The sequence below is a fragment of the Pogona vitticeps genome, chromosome 2, assembly GCF_051106095.1.
Source record: "Pogona vitticeps strain Pit_001003342236 chromosome 2, PviZW2.1, whole genome shotgun sequence".
In the NCBI taxonomy this organism is placed as follows: domain Eukaryota; kingdom Metazoa; phylum Chordata; class Lepidosauria; order Squamata; family Agamidae; genus Pogona; species Pogona vitticeps.
In genome coordinates, this window is record NC_135784.1 from 62383263 (window position 1) to 62401921 (window position 18659).

The 18659-nt window shown below is 41.6% G+C and overlaps 1 protein-coding gene across 3 annotated transcripts in view; it reads right to left on the reverse strand.

Moving 5' to 3' along the window:
* Positions 1 to 3776: 3776 nt before the first annotated feature.
* Positions 3777 to 18659, reverse strand: part of TPRA1 (transmembrane protein adipocyte associated 1) — a 38780-nt gene continuing 23897 nt past the window's right edge. For all 3 annotated transcript variants that reach the window (XM_020798072.3, XM_020798075.3, XM_072989532.2), the window contains exons 7-11: positions 17413 to 17523; positions 16154 to 16214; positions 14154 to 14256; positions 11246 to 11326; positions 3777 to 7245 (exon numbers count right to left, since the gene is read on the reverse strand). In XM_020798072.3, the coding sequence (XP_020653731.1) occupies positions 7011 to 7245; positions 11246 to 11326; positions 14154 to 14256; positions 16154 to 16214; positions 17413 to 17523 (591 nt within the window). In that variant the 3' untranslated portion in view covers positions 3777 to 7010. The remainder of the gene's footprint in view (positions 7246 to 11245; positions 11327 to 14153; positions 14257 to 16153; positions 16215 to 17412; positions 17524 to 18659) is intronic.

An 18659-nucleotide genomic window follows, 5' to 3' on the forward strand; every position in this document is an offset into this window, starting at 1 on the left:
ACTGTCACATTTAAAAAATAGTTTGAAATGCCTCCTACCATGTACTCCTTCTCCTTACTGCAATATGGGAAAACATGTTTATAATTGCCTCTACCAACAGAATTATTGAAAGTGAGCTTTCAAAATGCAAGAAGTTTTCAACCACAATTATTTTCTGGTTATACTATAATGAAGTCTCACTACCTGCACTGTAAACTAATGGAATATTTGTTATCTGTTTAAAAACATGAAACAGCCAAGTGTTGTTATTTTTTAATCTATAAACGGGCTTTGGTTTGCATAACCATAGCAACCACAATAAGGAAATTCTCCAGTGTTTATTAAATATGAAAAGTATACTAAAGTACAATTACTTGAATTAAAAATAAAAGGTTATCCATTCTACCTAGGGTACATTGGTTTAAGTAAGTGAGCTAAAAGATCTGGTTAAATTACAGATTTTAATCCATTTCCTCCCTTTTTGTTCTACAGTTCTAGAAAAAAATGTGTTAGTTGTTGCCAAAAAAACAACCCAACAACACCAAATGTACTGATTTGCAACTAAACAGAAGCTTCCACCCAGACTTACTTAGAGTAAATGTATTGAGTTTTAAGAGTATATTCTAGCTATGTCTGAGTCTGGAATCAGCCTGTACTCTTTATATCTATATTATCTAGAAGATTTGCCTTTTACATTTCAGAGTTGTACCTGTTTACAGGCAAAAAGGCTAGTACGAAATTAATTTCTGACTGTGTGTACAAATTCAAGACAGAAAGGACAACAAATACTGTATTTTTTTGAATTATGTGACTAATTCCATTATCTGAAGGGGGACTAGGCCTAAACAGAGGAACTAATTGAAAGATTTGGGTTTATTTCCCTGTTCCAAACAACATCCTTCCATGCTCCTGTGACAGGGTGAACGTTACCAGGTAGCCAGAATGCTCATGGCAAGCCATTGTGCCCCTTCAAGATGGCTGATGAGAGAGCTTAGCCAAGGGAAAAGGCTAAGGCACAGAGAAAGAGGGAGAGAAGACAGGTAAAGAAGGTGTAGCAACTTAATGAGGAACACCTGCCTACAATTGCCAAGAGCCAGGTAAAAGGGAGCAAAGACTGGGCTCAGGGAGGCTGCTGGTCAACAGAAGAAGGAACCTGGGTTGATGCTCAGGAGGAGCTGCTGCCACCCAAAGGAGCCAGAAGGGCTATGTCATGTTCTTCCACCCAAAGGACCACTGATGATCAACAGTGGAGCATCCCTCCAGTTGTCACCCTGGAAACGGGGGTGGGGGTGGGTGGGTGGAAGGAAAGGGATGCGCAGCCAGTATCCATACCCAGGACAATACAAACTCTTTTTAAGCTGGCCAAAGTCTCATGTTGAGGGACCTGAACTATGGGGACTCTCAGTGAAGGTAACTGGGGATCCTATTGAGGGAGAGGGTGCCTGAGGAATGATATATGCCCCTCAACCAGCTTCCTCCAAGGCTGCAGGGATTCTGCAAAGCTATAATACAAATGTGCATATGTTTACACCCTGAAGTAGAGCCCGGGGAGTTTCTGCCAGGAAACTCAGCTGTAGCCAGCTCTGCAGTGCCGAAGGCTGGCCATGCCCATAGCCCCTGAAAGCAATAGTTCTCTCCCTGATCACTCTTTCAAAGAACCCAAGTCCCACTATGACAGAAACAAAAAGCTCACTCCTACCATGATGAGTGTTGAATGTTTACAGCTATTAGGTTATGTTTATTGTTTGCAGTAAGTTTTAAAAGTTTTTTAAATGCTGTAAAAGAGAGACACAAATGTAATTCTTCTTGTCAATTAAATATTTAATAGTATTTGTGGATTTACTGCTACAGTCACTCTAAAAATGAAAAATGTGGTGGTATTATTGGAAATAAACTTGATCGCTCTGATTAGCAACTATGATTAGTAAACAAGACACCATTTGTATTTCTCCTAATCACATGCCAAATCAGGCAACTGCTGTGCAACAGAGAACACTAGCAGTGACTTGTTAACAAGGGGTAATTTGCCACTGTGAATTACTACACCACTGCATTTATGCTGGTACAAATAACCAATAGGATCCTGGCCAATAATCCCACAATGACAAGTTACAGTATTAAAAACCCTGCTTCCCACTGGTAGTGCATGTTGGAGAAGCACTGAGATGACAAATTATTTCAGATTCAATAATGGACTGGAGGAAGGCTAATAAGTGGAGATTAAATCCCAACATGGGATAGAGGTTCATTCCCTTGAGACAGAAAATCCATAACCTGGAAGTATAGTCCTGTACCCACTTGAGGCTCAGATGGCCTTGACATCTTCAGATAGTTTGCCCGTTATGATTACTTGACAAGAACAGCTTGGCCACAGTATTTCATGCTTAGCTGGCTTCCCAATTGTTGTCTATGGGGCTGCCCTTCAGGATAACCTAGAATTTTTAGGTGATGCAGAATGCAGCAGCTGGAATTATAACTAATACAAGAAGGCAGAATAATAACATCAGTTTGGAAGACTGTCTGCCTGTTTGCTTCCAGTTCAAGATGCTAGACTTTACCTTGAAGTGTTTTGGGACCGAAATATCTATAACAGCATGTCCCAAACAGCTTGAGACAATCAGGAGTAGCTCTAGTCAGGATTTCTTGCCATCCTCAAGATACCTCAAGGGAAAGAGCTTTCTTATCTTGGCCCCCTTAATAGAAAATACTCTCCCAAAGATATGTAATAGCCTCCGACATTGAAAACATCTTGATGTCAACTTAGAAATCTCTTGACCTATCAGGGCACTTCAATCACTTTTTCTGTCTCTTCCATAGTGTATTTGGTGCCCTCTCTCATTTTAATAATCATGATGTGGTCCTGACGGTTTCTTCACTATTTTTACATAGCAATGTAATCGTATGTCTACACTGCAATGGTGTCTACATCAGGCAGTTTTAAAATGTCTTAGTAAGACACCAAGAAGCATGTCAAAGATTGTCTGCATATGTATGGGAGAAGCTGTTCCATGATAAATGTTTTATTCTTTAAAATCTACTTCTTGAACTTCAGCTCTCTGCATGGGCTTAAGCAGCCCAGAATTTTTCAAAATAAAGTGATGATCACTATTGAACACTTCTGCTGGAGAACCAAATCCTGCCACTTGATATTATGAACCACATTCTAAAATGTAATGATATTTAGTATTTGGGACTTAAAATCACAGGCTATCAATGAAACTAGACAAAATGGTTTTCCTGAAAAGTGTATGCTAATCTGTAGAAAAATGTGTATTTTCAGGCTAATGTGACACCTTCAAACACACTACCCTAATATAAGGCCTTAATGTAAAGAACATAAAAAGTAGAGTGCTTTGTTTTCTCTCTCAATTACTGGAGGATTTTCATCCTGCAAAAGTTGTAATGACATCAGATAGATGAAGGCTTGCAGGCAAACAAGTTATTTGCAGTCTGCAACACTGAGCACAGCTGACAGCTCTGCAGAAAAGCTCTGCAGATGCATTCTCAAACTACATGTAAATATTATTATTTTAAAAGTATTGTTTTATAGACTATCCTTCATGACTACTAGCTTTGATCAGATGATTCACGTATGATGAATTATTCTTATAGAAGCCTTTAAAATTACCTTTAAAAATTCACTTCTGCATCATTTTCATCCAGGTTTCTTCTACTCTATAGAACCTAAAGGCTAGCAAGATACAACCCAGTTCCTTATTTTTGCTGAAAATGAATATTTTTAATGACTAGAAGCATTCTTCATTAACTGTTTTTGATGAATAAAGAGGATATCTTCCTTTATGTCAAAGTTCATTTATTTTACAGACAAAAAATATACATCATTTATTTTTTTAAATTTCTATTCCAGTATCACACAGCATCCATAGTATGTTCACACCCACACAAACATTTGTCTACTCATGGACCATACTGTGTGATGGACATGGAGACATATTTTTATATACATTAAAAATTACAATGCTTGGAAGCCAGAGTTAGTGCAGATACTCCTCAGTGGCAGAACACAAACATGGGTTTTACAAAAAAAGGTGCTTAACATTTTGTTGAAAAGGGGACACCGAGATGAGAATTCCACAATGAAAGAACTGATCACTGATTGGTTGGCATTTGACATACAGCACTCTTAGCATATAGTAATCCAAATTCAGATTTACCCTGATTCAAGCCCCCAGAGGAATCTATCTTCATATTCAGTATTTATTGCATCTACCCCAGAATTGAAAACAATTGAATTCTCCAACCAGCTGTCCTTCTCATGTTGAACTACACCTTATATAACCCCCAGCAGCATGGCTATTGGCCTAACTGGCTGCAAATTACAGAAGCTGTAGCTCAACATATCTCAAGACAACCCTGTTGGGGAAAGCTGTCTTGTTGTCAAGGTTGTCCGAGCTGGATAGCTGAAAGAATCTAATTACTAAGCAGAATCTGCTATCATTCCAGCTAAGACAGGAGTGTGAAGAGAGAAACAATTTGAATAAATCTCGTATGAAATCACTGCCATCCAACCTTATGCACCACATCCAATGGGTAGAGCCCTCTCTGCCTTTCACAGGATACAATGAAGCTAAGACGCTATAAAAAGGATCCGGAGTAGTCTTACAATAGCCTGGATAACTGTCATTGGACAGTTGACATAGTAAATGAATGCCCCTTTACTGGTTCTGTTTTATAGCACCCTGTATGTCTGTATGTGTGCCGCTGTGAGCTGCAGAGGTTCTGCCAGGACACCCACAGCCAGCACCATAAGTGTTAAGGAAGTGTATCCTAAACAGTACGTACGTCACCTTGCCACAGAGGAGAACGCTGCTAACAGCAGCAAGTCTGCATGAATTATGGTGGTAGCACATTCAAATAATCAGAAAGGCTAATTTAGACAGTAGCAAACTAAAGGCCAAGTGCTGATCACTGCAACATTTCTGCTGATTTGCATCGACAATTCATCAACAACTCAGATATCATAAAAGTGTTTTTTTAAAAAGTACTTTAAAAATCTGAAAATGAACACAATGCTTTTGCCCTTTCAAACCTGGCATGGCTTGGCAGGACTTTCAGGCCATAACAAGGAAAGGATGCTTGGTGCTGAGGACAAGAGAGGCATTTTATTCCTGCTTGCTCCTATATTCCAGGGAAATTTACTTAAAAGAACATCCTGCCGATTTTAGTAGCCCACAGCACATTTGGCACTGAATCAATCCCAAAACAGCAACAGCAAGAAAGAAGCCTCTATGTGTTCTTGCTTTTTTCCCCAATATCTGCCTATCTGCAAGTTTAAATTCAATCAATTGCAACTTCATTCACCTCCTATCCACACACTCCCATGTAAACAATGGACACAAAAGTTATGTGTCCCCAGTTCTGCATTTTTTCACTTACTTTGACAGCGAGAGAGCATTGAATGAGACATAAGCTATGTCAGAGCTTAACAAACTCACTTTTCTGAACTATAATTTATGGAATCCCTCAGCTAGATGCCACTAGCTCCAGAGTCTAAAGATGTGCTAGCTGGGGGATTCTGGGAACTGTAGTCCAAAAATTTAACATTTCCTAACTCTGGCCATCCACACAATATACTTACATTTGAAAAGCAGAGGTCTATTGTTTAGACATAATTTTCCCTCTCTTACCTTTGTAAGTTGGTGGCGATTCCTGTATTACCGCTTTCTCTTATAAAGAACACAGCTATTATTACTACTTAAATTTAAGGGTCCTTCACTCAGTATAGTACGGACAAGCTTCAGAGAGCTCCGAAGAGCAGCTACTGGCACCTCTGTCAAGAGGACTGCTAGTCGTGCGGCAGCATATGTTTTAGAAAAGGCAGGTTAACATGTCTTTCCCTTCAGAAGAAATAAATGAACCCCATGCTGAGTTCACAGGGAAGTAATCTCATCTGTAAGGCATGCTGGACAGAATTAGAAAGAGCCCAGACCCTAAAACTAAGCACTCACGAGCCACCAAACACCCTGCTTCGGCCTAGACATCTAAGTAATCAGAAGCATGTATTCTCCTCAGGTGCCATCACTCACAATATCTCACACACAGGTTACCAAAATGTTTACTGGCCTTTGGCCTTTCCAATCCAGCATGTTTTTGAGCTGTACATTTCCACTTACTCTCTTAGTCCCATTTTCTCTTCAGGTCTCTTAGCATCACATAGCAGAGCATCATTCTGCAAGTCTTGCTTGGCCATGCTTTTGTTCCAAAAACATAGTCCTTATACAGTATATGAAACTCACAGCAGCATGACATCCTGTCATTAGTAATTTAGTTGCACAGCAACAAGATCCACAGAGAACCTTCCCTGGTAGCAACTTTCCTTCCTCCTTTACCATAGTACATACATACATACGTACATATGTACGTACATACATACATATGCATGCACGTGCACAGGGAGTTGGGTCTCAGCTTCCCTGTGAGAAATTCATAGACTATTTCACAATTCATTCTTAAGTGCTCTTTCCACCAAAAATGTTTAGCGTTTTCTCATCTTACAGTTCCTAATAAATCTGCAGTTGCCCAAGAACTCGGAAAGACTCTGTTTCTCCCAGCGTTTTCTTCTAGCAACATTTCTGTCGGGAGCTTAGGCTTGTCAAGAACATGAACAGTGAGAAATATTAAGCCTTTAAAAAACAGTCTGTAAATGCTGCATCCAACCTTATGCACTGATTGTTATACTATGTGCTCTGCAGAACAGCCCCAACTTCCTGGCTGCTGATGGGTTTTATCACCAATAAAAGGTTGCAGTCACATCCATCCATGTGCATCTGGAATGCACAGGAGTACAAAGGTTCAGCATTTAAACCCTTCTGAAATAATGCTTTACTTTCTCATGAAGATTAAGTGCTATCCTTTTAGGAAGACCCACTGCTGATTCTATGTTTCATATGGAATTTAAATATTTTTAAAAAACCAACAGAAGGGAAAGAGATAAGATGGCACATTGTAGAGTTCCAAAGGGAAATGTGTGACGGAGAAGAGCTGCCCTTTTAAAGGGAACCACATTCGCTTTATGAATTGATGGCTTTCCAACGGTCACTGTCAATACTGTTGATGCTGCCCACATGATAGGGCATGGAAGCCACATCATCCAAGTATGCTGCTGTGTCAATCTGGGTGCTGGAGTAGAAGCTGGAATCGAGGCCTTCTTTCTTGGCCACACCATAGGCATGCGGGAGGTGCACGTCCACATCCTCAGGCTCATCCACTTGGCATTTATAGGAGAAAAGGATCTTTGGCTCAGACCTGGAATTGTGAAAAGAAGAAAAGGGGAAAAGAAAATGTGTCTGCAGGCTATACATATCTGAGCACAGAAATGTGTTCTAAGACAAAGGGTCTGCATAGCACAAGGTGGACATTTGTTGAAATAAGAAGCAATTGACCACATTGCTCTTTGACTCCAAGTCAAAGGCTTCAAGAAGAATGCAGAACTCAGCGTAGCCCAGGTTACCAGGGTTCATTTATTTGTTATCCATAATTGCCTCTTCCTGTTGTTGTCTCCCCCTTCTCCAATCTGGTGCTCTCCTGGAATACCTGAAGTACTGTACCATGATCCCTGGCCCATGGAGCCTACATTCTGGAAGCTCCCTATCTTTGCTTTAAAACATCCCATTTCAAAACTGCAGGAATTTTCACTAAGGTTGAAACCTTTTACCTAGGCTTTAATGGTATAATGGAGCCTGGTCTCGCAGGGTCGAACCCCTTTCTATCTACTAGGCACTATGGCATCAACCACACACACTCTACACCTCTGAATGGAGCTGCAGTCCTTGGAGCAGCTGGAGCTAAATAAGATTTTCCTAGGAGGAGCATATTGTTTCAAGCTGGTGGTAGCAGGGTAGCTGTGGCAATAGTCAAGATGAGGACATGTACCAAATTTAAAACTACACCACTGCTGAAAGTAATTCTCATGGGATTCAATTGGATTTACTTTTGAATACATGCCTTCACTCTAAAAAACATATTGTTACAGAGCAACCACTTCAGCACCTGCAGATATTGTTCATTATACCAGAATCATTAGATACTTTTGATTTAGGTAAGTCGGTTTATTTTAGTCCGAATAGCCTCTAACTTACAGTGCTGCCCTGCGTGTACAATGGTTAACAATACAAAAGGTAACTCCCAAAGTGATTGCTATGTACTGTACACTGGCTCACAGAACTCAATCCACCCAAAGTAAAAAAATCATTTTTAGTTACTACCAATTTTCATAAAATATATAAAAAAATCTCCCATTAAGGGGAAAACAAATAAAGCAAACCCTTGCGCGCATCTCTAGTATATGACAGAATTGGAAAACATGAAGCTATCAAAGTATTGGTGGACTCCAACCCCTATACGCTTCAGATAGCACATCCTATGGTCATTAAAAGTTTCAGTACAACCACATGTGGCTCCCAGTACATGGTCGGTGTATTATAATATTTCTCTCAAGCAGTTATGTATCCAGCTTATTTCCCCTAAATTCAAGATGCCAGGCACAGCAATATTTGAAGAAATGCTCAAAACCCAAATTAAAAGAACAATCAACAATAATAAGCTTCCACTAGGTGGCCAACACCCTAAAGCAATACACAGCGATCTGATGGATAAGACTCCTGGGGTTTTTTAATTTAAGCCAAAAGTTCTTAAGGCTCTGCCAGAAAGTGGCTTTCTATTTATTTTGTCAAGGACATCAGTGTTTAACTGAAAACAACACAAGAAGTAGACTTCTCCTGAAACCCTCACTATACAACATGACCATTTGAAGAAGACACGGCTCCTGCACTTTTAATAGCTGGGCAGAAGATTGTATTTTTGGATACTAGTACAGGCTCAGATGCCCTTTTGCCATGTGTCCCTGGCTACCTTCACATCTCACTCGATTAACCTTGCAATATCCGCAGCAGCCTTCCAATTCATCGTATTGTTCCCCTGCATTACACTACAACTTTCTGGAACCTCCCAAGCCCAGAGCAAGTGGCTCCACCCTCATAGCTAACCAAAGCATTGTGAGAGAGACAGCTGCACACATCTAGAGAGACTCAGGTTTCAGAACGCTGCTGTTCAACATATGCAACATATTTTTCTCATGCAAAGCAGGCATGAACAAGCATTGGACACACCTGATGAAAGAGGGCAAAAGAGGCATTGTAGGGGAAGACACTGAAATAATTAGACATCACCTCAGCCCAGAATGCCAACTAAATCATTTCCAGTAAGTGTTCTGCAATTATTTTTCCAGGTGGCCACATGGCGGCACTATCAACCTAGTAATTTGACAGACAAAACTCCTTTATTTAATTACTCCTTTAAAGAGAGGAGTGTCTGACCTGGACATTTAGAAATTTACTTTCCCGCTGACCATGTAAGCTTAAAATTCAAGAGGAAAAAGCACAACTGCCTTACTACAACTGATATTAATCATTTTGTCACTAATCCAGAGAAAAAATTATCAGCAGTTCAGAATTTAATGAGGCTTCACACAGGCATTAAGAATTTAATCTTCCCGAATCCCTGTGATGAAGTCAAATGCATCTCCATTTCACAGATGGAGGAGCAGATCCACTGAACAGAATGAAATAATACAAAAACAGAAAGAGAATGTGTGAAAAATATATGAATTTTCTTGAAAATCCCATACTAGACAATCCTCTTCAACCTCTTCCTGGTAGTAGCATTTAACCTATTTGTTCAAACAATTCATAAGCCACATCTCACATGCAGGCATACAACTAGACATTAAAAAAAAAGAGACACAGACAGAAACAATGATGAATTTAAAAATTAAAACTAAACAGCACCATATGAACAGTGGTAATAGTACAGCTGTTGTGTCATCAAGTTTGACCTGCCTTACAATGACTCTAACATTTAAAGGTAAGTGCAATATTAAGGAGTAGCTCTACCAGTTCCACACATGTACAATCCAAGTGAGTTTTCGTAGCTGAACAGGATTTCAAATCCAGGTCTCCTGAGTCCTAGTCTGACACTTTATCTACTACAGCAAACCAGGTATACTTATTTCTAGGAATAAATGTGGCACTGTCATTAGAAGTACACCACCAAAATCTGATAGTGCTTCCAGGACACAACCTTTCCCTTCTGTAATGAAAGGATATACTTTGCTTCTCCATATGTAGCTGTATGGCTTAACAATAGGAAAGGGCACTCTGGCACCACCAAAGTCAGATACATTTTTTTTTGAAAGTTTGGCAGTAGCAACTGATTTCCAGTGGCAGCAGTGCAGCCCCCCCCCCCCCGGGGTGGGGTTGGTAGGTAGTGTGCCAGAGTCTGTCTGAAAGCTCCCGAGCTCCCATTGGGGTTGATTCCCACAAGCAGGAGGGCACAGTCTGGAAGGCTCTTCTCTCCCTTTGAACTTATAGGGCCATCTTAATTATGGTCTTATTGAAAAGGCCACATAGGGCATATTTTAATGAACATCTGAACAAAACTATTTAAAGCAAGAAATGATTCTGTCAATATCTCAGTGAAAGGTATAATGGTGCCTCGCTTAGTGATCACTCCGTTTTACGGCGAAATCGCTTAGCAACACTGTTTTTGCGATCACAAAAGCGATCATTTTGTGATGTTTCCTATGGGGAAAATTCGCTTTGCAATGATTGCAGGAAAGCGATCATCGCAAAGCCCCCATTTTCGGCCAGCTGATTGGCGGTTCCAAAATGGCCACCGGGGAAAAATGGCCGCCTCTGTTCTGCCTCGCTTTAGAGGCACCGAAAATGGCCGCCCCAATGGAGGATTTTCGCATAATGTTAGTTTTTAAGCCCATAGGAATGCATTAAACGCATTTTAATGCGTTTCTATGGGCTTTTTAAAATCGCTTAGCGATGTTATCGCTTAGCAGCGATTTTTACTGCACAGATTAACATCGCTAAGCGAGGCACCACTGTCTTATGTTTTCTCAGAGGCCTTTGCTAGTAAAAGCTTAAGTGATTCAATACTTTGGAATGTTCTGCCCGGAGAGGCACACCCAGGGTGCTTTTGATGTCATTTCACTACCAGGCAAAACCCTTTTTTGTTTTCTCAGACATTTTAAATTAAAATAGTCTCTACCCAGTTATTGTTTTGTCTGCTTTCTTCTGGAATGGGTGCTTTTGCATTTTTCAGTTAGGTAGTTTAACTTGATTAATTTTATCTCGAAATTGCTCATAGCTGATGTTGCTGCTTTCATTTTCCCTGGGAACCTGCTGAAAAAGAGGGTTGAGAAATGTCTATAACAAATTTTAGGAACTTGGCAACTTACCCAAAGAAGCTTTTCAGGAATGCTACATAAATGAGTGGAGCAAAGAAGCTGAAGTAGACGAAAGTGGTGGCATCGACACAGCTGCCAAGAGAAAAGAGACAAAGCATTTATAATGTAATTAAATGACCCTTTGAGAACACACAATATTTTTGCCACAGTTCTATCAGAGTTTGGAAACATGACTTTTTGAAGTACAACTTACAGAATTCTTTACCCTCAACACCTACTGTCCATTTCAGCAGGAGGATTCTTGGAACTACCACCTAAGAATAATTTTCCCAAGCTCTGGGTGCTGTTCGCTCCGGAAGGCCATACCAGGGAAAGATGGGTAAGAAGGTGGCATTTTCAACAGAAACAAGTACAGTGCCTCAGTGGTAAAGAACAATTTCCTCTTTCAAAGCCTTTACCACTTCCACAGATGCCTCTCCACCCCCCTACGTTCTATAATTGTACACTGAAAATGCCCTTGGCCCCAAACCACCACATAACTCTCACCTTCAAAGCATATCCGCAAAACTTCTAAGAATGAGTGTCATTACTCACACACTTCAGGGTTATTTGCCACTATTCTGCCGCACAACAGGCATAAAATCACTCAAGTATGTGCTTAGCTCAGAGCTTGGAGGGTGAGGTTTGAAAATTAATTTGTTGGTGCTAAACATTAAAAACAAAGAAATTTTATTTGTTGCTGATGATAATTAAATTTAAAAACTAGATTAGCAACATTCAGTAATTAAATTACTCATTTTAAATGAATGGTAGCAATAATGAAATTGCACAAATCGATCAGTCTGTGTTCTGGGTTGTGCACTGGGCATACCACCAGAAATGTGACTGGCATCTTGTTAATTAGTGACAATTTGCTGCTGCAGCTTAGAACATTTCACTTATCCATACATATGCAAATCATCCATTTGATTCCAAACGGTAAGATTTACAGAGAATGGTGTGGAGATTCTTTGTCACTCCTGACCTAGAGGCATATTTGTATTGGCTCTTTTCTAAAGTGCCCATTTGGTCCCTTTAAAACTGCATTCTTTAATCTGGCACTCCCCCCCCATGAACTACAAATCTTAACAATCCAATTGTTGCCAGAGGATTGTGGGGTCCACCATGTCTGAAACCTAGCCGGCTATCCTCAATCATGGGATCTCATCTCTCCACTCATCAAGGAAGAAGTCAACTTACACCTCCAGCAGGACTAACTCTATAAAGCAGTGTTCCCCAACGTTTTTACTAGTGCGGACCAGGGGGAGTCTCTGAGGGAGGTGGGGCGGCCCTTCGCGCTTGCCTTTGATGCACGTGAGCAGTGGTTGGGGAGTGCGCGCGCCATAGGGGCGCATGGGTTCCCTCACTGCTTCATGCATGCGTAGGAGTGCCTGCACACCCGCGCGCCCACCCTACTCCTGAACGCTGGCGCATGCTTGAAGGGGTGAGGGAGTATGTGCCGGTGGCGGCGGAAGCCTGCGAGTCTTTTTGTATTTTTATTTTATTTCACCTTGCTCTTGCCAACACCCCCCACTCCCGTCGCCGCCGCCGCTGCCGGGAGGAGAGCACGCGGAGCGCCCGGGCCTTGCGCTCCCTCCTGGCTCTTCCAACCCCGGTCACCACCGACGGGCCAGGCCGCCAAGACAGACATCTCCCCGCCCCCATTCACAACCTCCCCTCCCCACAGCTGCTTTGTGCCCGCGGGGGCTTGCGGGAAGGGGTGAGGGAGGACTCGCGCTAGAACACGCGCGCGCGCAAAGCAGCTGTGGGGGCGGGGGGTGGGGGGGAGGTCTGTCTTGGCGGCCCGGTCGGGCTCAAGCAAGGGACCGGCAATGGGCCGCGGACCGGTCGTTGACGACCTCCGCTATAAAGAACTACTATGTTTAGGCCACTTTTAAAAGAACTTCTTTAGCAGGAAACTCTAATATCTATTCTTTAGAGTACAATTTTAAAGAAAGGCTCCTGAGTCACCTGGCCCTTCTTGCACGGCTATACAGATCACAGCAGCAAATCTCTTACCATATGAGTAGCACATGTAACCTTGCACCCTAAAAGAAGGATCTGAGTAACACAACACCGACAAGCTTTCACAAGACATTATCACAACTAAAAATGCAAGACTTTCCAATCATCCACAGATAATTTAGTCTGGAGCAAAACCAACCTCTGACTTCATATGAAATATTAACCTGGGATGATCCCCATTGGCCTTCATCTAAACAATCTTTCTAAACATTTATAGAGAGATAGCAGTTGTATTAACATTGGTCCAACAAGAACTACAGCCCACTTCATAACATTAAAATAAAACAAACTTCATGGTTATTCTTTAAAAGGACTCTGTTCTGGAGGAAGCATAGAAATGTACATTGTAGATGCAAAAAAAGGTGATGGGGAAGCCCCTGCCTCAATGGTTGGCACATCTTGGCTAAGCAGAATATCAGTCCAAGCAACTGGGTCCAACATGCCTTTTTTTCCCTCTCCCCCCCTTAAAATGATCAAAAGAAAGCTTGGGGGGGGAGGGGAGACAGGAGGAAAATAAGGTGTAGGAGTTGGGCTACAATTATCTGTTTCAGTTCACAGAACCAGAATCACTCCTTCGTTCACCCATGAGAAGGGAGAATATGGCAGACGATAGGCAACAAGCAGCTATGACCAAAGGAAAGGGAAGATCATCCTCCCAATGAGATGTCAGGAGAAAGACTCTCCACAATGGTGGGCTGAGTAAGAGAGGGAGAGCTTCTATAGCTCACCATTTTGAGGATCCCCAAAAATGACTACTGACTGACACTCCTTTGGCAGAATTAGGTTGAAGTTCTAAGTAAAAAAAATGGTTGAAACTCTACTGGCTGCTTTCCAGCAGGATCCATGTGTTATACCCAGTAAAAAGAAGAGGCCCGGCCATTTTCAGCATACGTACCATAAACCTTCTGTGATACCTGCACAAAGAAGAGCGCTGCCCACACCCTGTATCAGATTCAGCACAGCTAGAATCCCAGCATAGATGTAGAAACTCTTCCTTGCTAAAGTAGAAGAAATAAAAAGACAACGAGACTGATGTTAGACGTGGTGGCGCTGTGGGCTAAATCGCAGAAGCCTGTGCTGCAGGGTCAGAAGACCAAGCAGTCGTAAGATCGAATCCACGCGACGGAGTGAGCGCCCGTTGCTTGTCCCAGCTCCCGCCAACCTAGCGGTTCAAAAGCATGCAAATGCGAGTAGATAAATAGGTACCATCTCGGTGGGAAGGTAAACAGCGTTCCGTGTCTAAATCACACTGGCCATGTGACCACGGAAAGATTGTCTTCGGACAAACGCTGGCTCTATGGCTTGAACAGCGGGATGAGCGCCGCCCCCTAGAGTCGGACACGACTGGACAAAAATTGTCAAGGGGAACCTTTACCTTTACCTGATGTTAAATCCAAAGTAACTGCAAGCTGCACTACCACTTGTTTGGTGGAACAATAGAAACTGAACCCCAAAATAATTAATTGTTGACAGCACTTGAGCGCAAACAGAAGACACTCAAAGCTGCCTACAGCAGAACAATCTCCTTCTATGACCGTTCCATCTAGGTATTATGAAACTTGCATACATGGGCATGGCGTGCCTTACTCTCTTCCTCTCTCTTCCCTTCTGTTATGCCCTGCCTCTTAGATCATAAGACATTAAGGAAAGGACCTATCTGTTTTATTCACATTATAGAATTTATGTTTAGCTCAAAATAAATATCTGACAGATTTTAAAGCTACAGTTTTCAGTCTGTACCATTAGAACAGATTCCCCGAGGAAAGAAAGAGAAAATCCAAAATGATATATAAATCGCATGGCTGCCTCTTTCATCAGGAATGGTTTTTACAAACATGAAAAGGGACCCCAGGGAAATTCAAAGTACGCGTTCCACTGGAGATTTCAAATTGTGTAACCACATCTACTTCGCTGGGCTTGGGGTGGGGGGAAGAGATAACAGAATCAAGGTATCAGTGGAGGACTGACTGCAAGCCGCCCCCAGTGCTGAAAACCCTAGATATACAATTGCATCTGGTTCCCTCTAGTGGCCAGTTTTGATAATTATATCATGGAAACACGTCCTTCTGTCTTTCTTCTTTTAATATTTTCGGACTGCGGATAAGAGAAACTGTGGATAGTGATCCTATGGATATGGGAATTCTACTGTACTGCAAATGCCAAGGAAGGTGCTCCCAGCACATCCTTATACTCTGCACTTCTCAGTAACATTGGTCTATGAAGATATAATTTTTTAAAAAAAAAAACTTCTCAAGTGCAGATTGCCAATTAGTCTCAAAGCTGCTTGCTTCAGGCCAAATGCTACTACTTGCCTCAAAGCAGATGGTCACATGGCTGTACCTCACTTTCTTGAGCTGGAAAATGCTTCTACTCAATGGATCCACTACTACTAAAACTGCTTCAGAAATATTAAAGAAACTTGTATAGATGTATGGATTTTATCATTATCTTATCATTATCTTATCAGTACCCACTCTCAGACTCTAGAACTCACCACCAAGACAGGCTAGGCTCAAACTAATGAATAAATGTTTATTCCGACAAACCTTTGGCATGTGAGTTGTTGAACAGAGTCTAAACATTTGGGTGTTGACTATAGATTTTATTGCTTCATTTTTAATTCACTGAATTTTCTGTTATGATTTAATCCAGTTATATCTTCGAATCTGTATTACTGTTAAGCGCTTCTGCTTCCACTTCCTCAATGACTCTTGAGATCCCTTTCAACTTTATAATTCTAATCTTCTATTATTCTCTTTTGACAGAAAGGAAAGGTATAAATTAAATTAATGAAAAGCTTTCTACAAGCAGAGAACTCTATGCCCCCAATGCTGACTTTATACAGCTGCAAAACCTGAAGAACCATATTGGTTTGAAGAGAGGTAGATTACTTACATGGCAGAGAAATACGATCCTTGAGAGGAGTTTTTGGAAGCATCATCACAAATGAATACACCTGTTAAGAAAAAAAACGTGCAGGTGAGTTGACAAAGGGGTTGTCAAGTGTGCCTGGAGAATATCCGAGATCCTGCCTTTAGATTTCATGTCTATGCTAATGTAACCCCTATGAAATATTGGTTCAGCCCAAAGTAGTGGGACTAAGGAAGAGCAGGGCTGTGAGTAGAGAATTGAATCAGAAAGGGTGGGAGAGCTGAAGAGGTCGGGGCTGCTGTTGCCACTTAGACTGGGAAGGCCCTTGCCAACTTGGTCTATTTCCTATTGTTTTAAACTTTAAATATTGTCTTTCAATGCTGTAAGCCATCGTGGGTTCTTTTCCAGGGAGAAAGGAGAGATAAAAGTATTTTAAATTAATTAATTAATTAAATATGTTTGTGTTGGAGGGGTGAATCCACATAGTGAATTCATGTATATGCAATTGAATTGATATTTTATTCTAGGGTTTTAAAGACTCTGCATGTGGACCTGATTTCAGTGGTCCCCAACCTTTTCGGAACCACAGACCAGTTGGGGGGCGGGGGCACCACCCGTGCTCGTGGGTGGGTGTAGCACACTCCCAGGTGGGTGTGGTGTGCCAGTGCTTGTGCGCAGGTGAGCGTGGTGCACGAGCGTGCATGCATGGATGGGCATAGCACATTTGTGGGTGAGTGGGGCACGCACACACTCACGCACGCCCACCCACGAATGCCCCCAATTACACTGCGCATATGCGCAAGTGTGCCACAACCACCTTGCGTGCATGTGGGGTGGGGGCGGGATATCTGTCTCAGCAGCCCAGTCCTGTCGGACTGTCACCAGGCCGTGGATCAGGGGTTGGGGACCCCTGTTCTATATTACGGAGACCCAACCCAGATGAGGAAGATATCTTAGATTTCTATCTGAATTTGAATTCAAAGTGACAAACTTTGCAGTTCTACAAGCAACTTCTGTATTGGTGCTGTTGCCAAGGACTTGAGTGCACAAACAGTAGCATTTTGTTGTTTTAATTGCTCATCCTGTCTATTATATAACCGTGAATAAGAAATTACTCATTTTGTGAAATAATATTTACAAGGTTCATCAACAGATATTTAAGTAAACAAATAGCCCGGCAGAATTAATTTTGAGGGAAATAATTTAACTCATGAAGGGAAATGTTACCAGCATAGTTGGCCATGTTACTTAGGCCAAGTCAAACAGATCACTCTCAACCTTACCAGAAAAAAGAAGCAGGAACTCGCAAGCCAGAAGTGCCTTCCTCCATGGCCATATATATTGAAGTCTTCTGCTGAGAGTCTCGCATCCGGATAACGGATTTCCAGCGTTCCCTGAAAGATTAGTAAGAGCAGCATAAAGGGTTAACTGGAGCAGGAAAACTTACAGGCATAGTCCCATTTTGAACATGAAATGCTGAGGAGGAAAAGCACTTGGTCTAATTAGGAAATTAGTTCTTTCCATTACACTCTGAGACTTCTGAGCCAATTCAGAAATGCCAAAGTTATCAAAGGCCTTTTCATCGTTATTGTTGTGAAGAAAGTATGCTAGTTTCAGGGGGAAATTCCCAGTGTGGTGGCAGAGATGACTGGGATTCTAATGTATATTAAAGTAACATTTGGGGGCAACCTTTTTCTAAAAAGAAAAAAGACTCGAGGTCTCTTAGGAATAAAATGTTCACAAATTAAAATTAAAACCCACATATAGAATAACATACACCCCCTCTACGTGTTACGTAAACACAACTTCAGAATTATTTGGGAATTATTTATTTGTTGAAAAGGTGATACAGATAATTATAAAGAATTAGGAACTATGACCCAGGAACACCAAAACGCTAAAACACAACAGCTTCAACTATATGTGCAACGAGAATCATGCATGACAGGATAGTCACTTCCCTCTGCTTTTTTTAAGTTAAGCTACAAGCTACTACCCATGTATTTATTTTATTTATATCCCGCCTTTCCTCCAGTATAGGCACTCAAAGCAGCTACCAAGGACACACAGTCTATCCCATGCTTGTCTATGGATCTTTCCTGATCCCAAAGCCCCAGGGCTTCCTGTCAACCCACTACTGAGTGGTCCTAATAACCCACACCTTCCATGTCTAAAATTTCTTCTCATTTTATATGTCCGCCCCCACCACATACGACTATGGTTCACACTCCTGACACACACTAAGATGTCCTCTGAGGCTTTTTTCACATCTTCTCTTATAATTAACTTTTTTTTTTAATCAGTCATATAACCAACTCCAGCATTACTTAATCAGGAGGAGTGCCTGGCTGTATTTGAGATAATGTTCCCTAAAGCTGGGGTGGGAAATATCTTTGTTGCTGCTGGAATGGAGCTGCTATTATCACTTCACACAGGCTCTGCTGGCTAAGACTAATGCATCAGATGGGGATCCGCATGTTCCCCATAACAGGCAAGGAGAAATCAAGTGAAACTGCCTCATGTGATAATT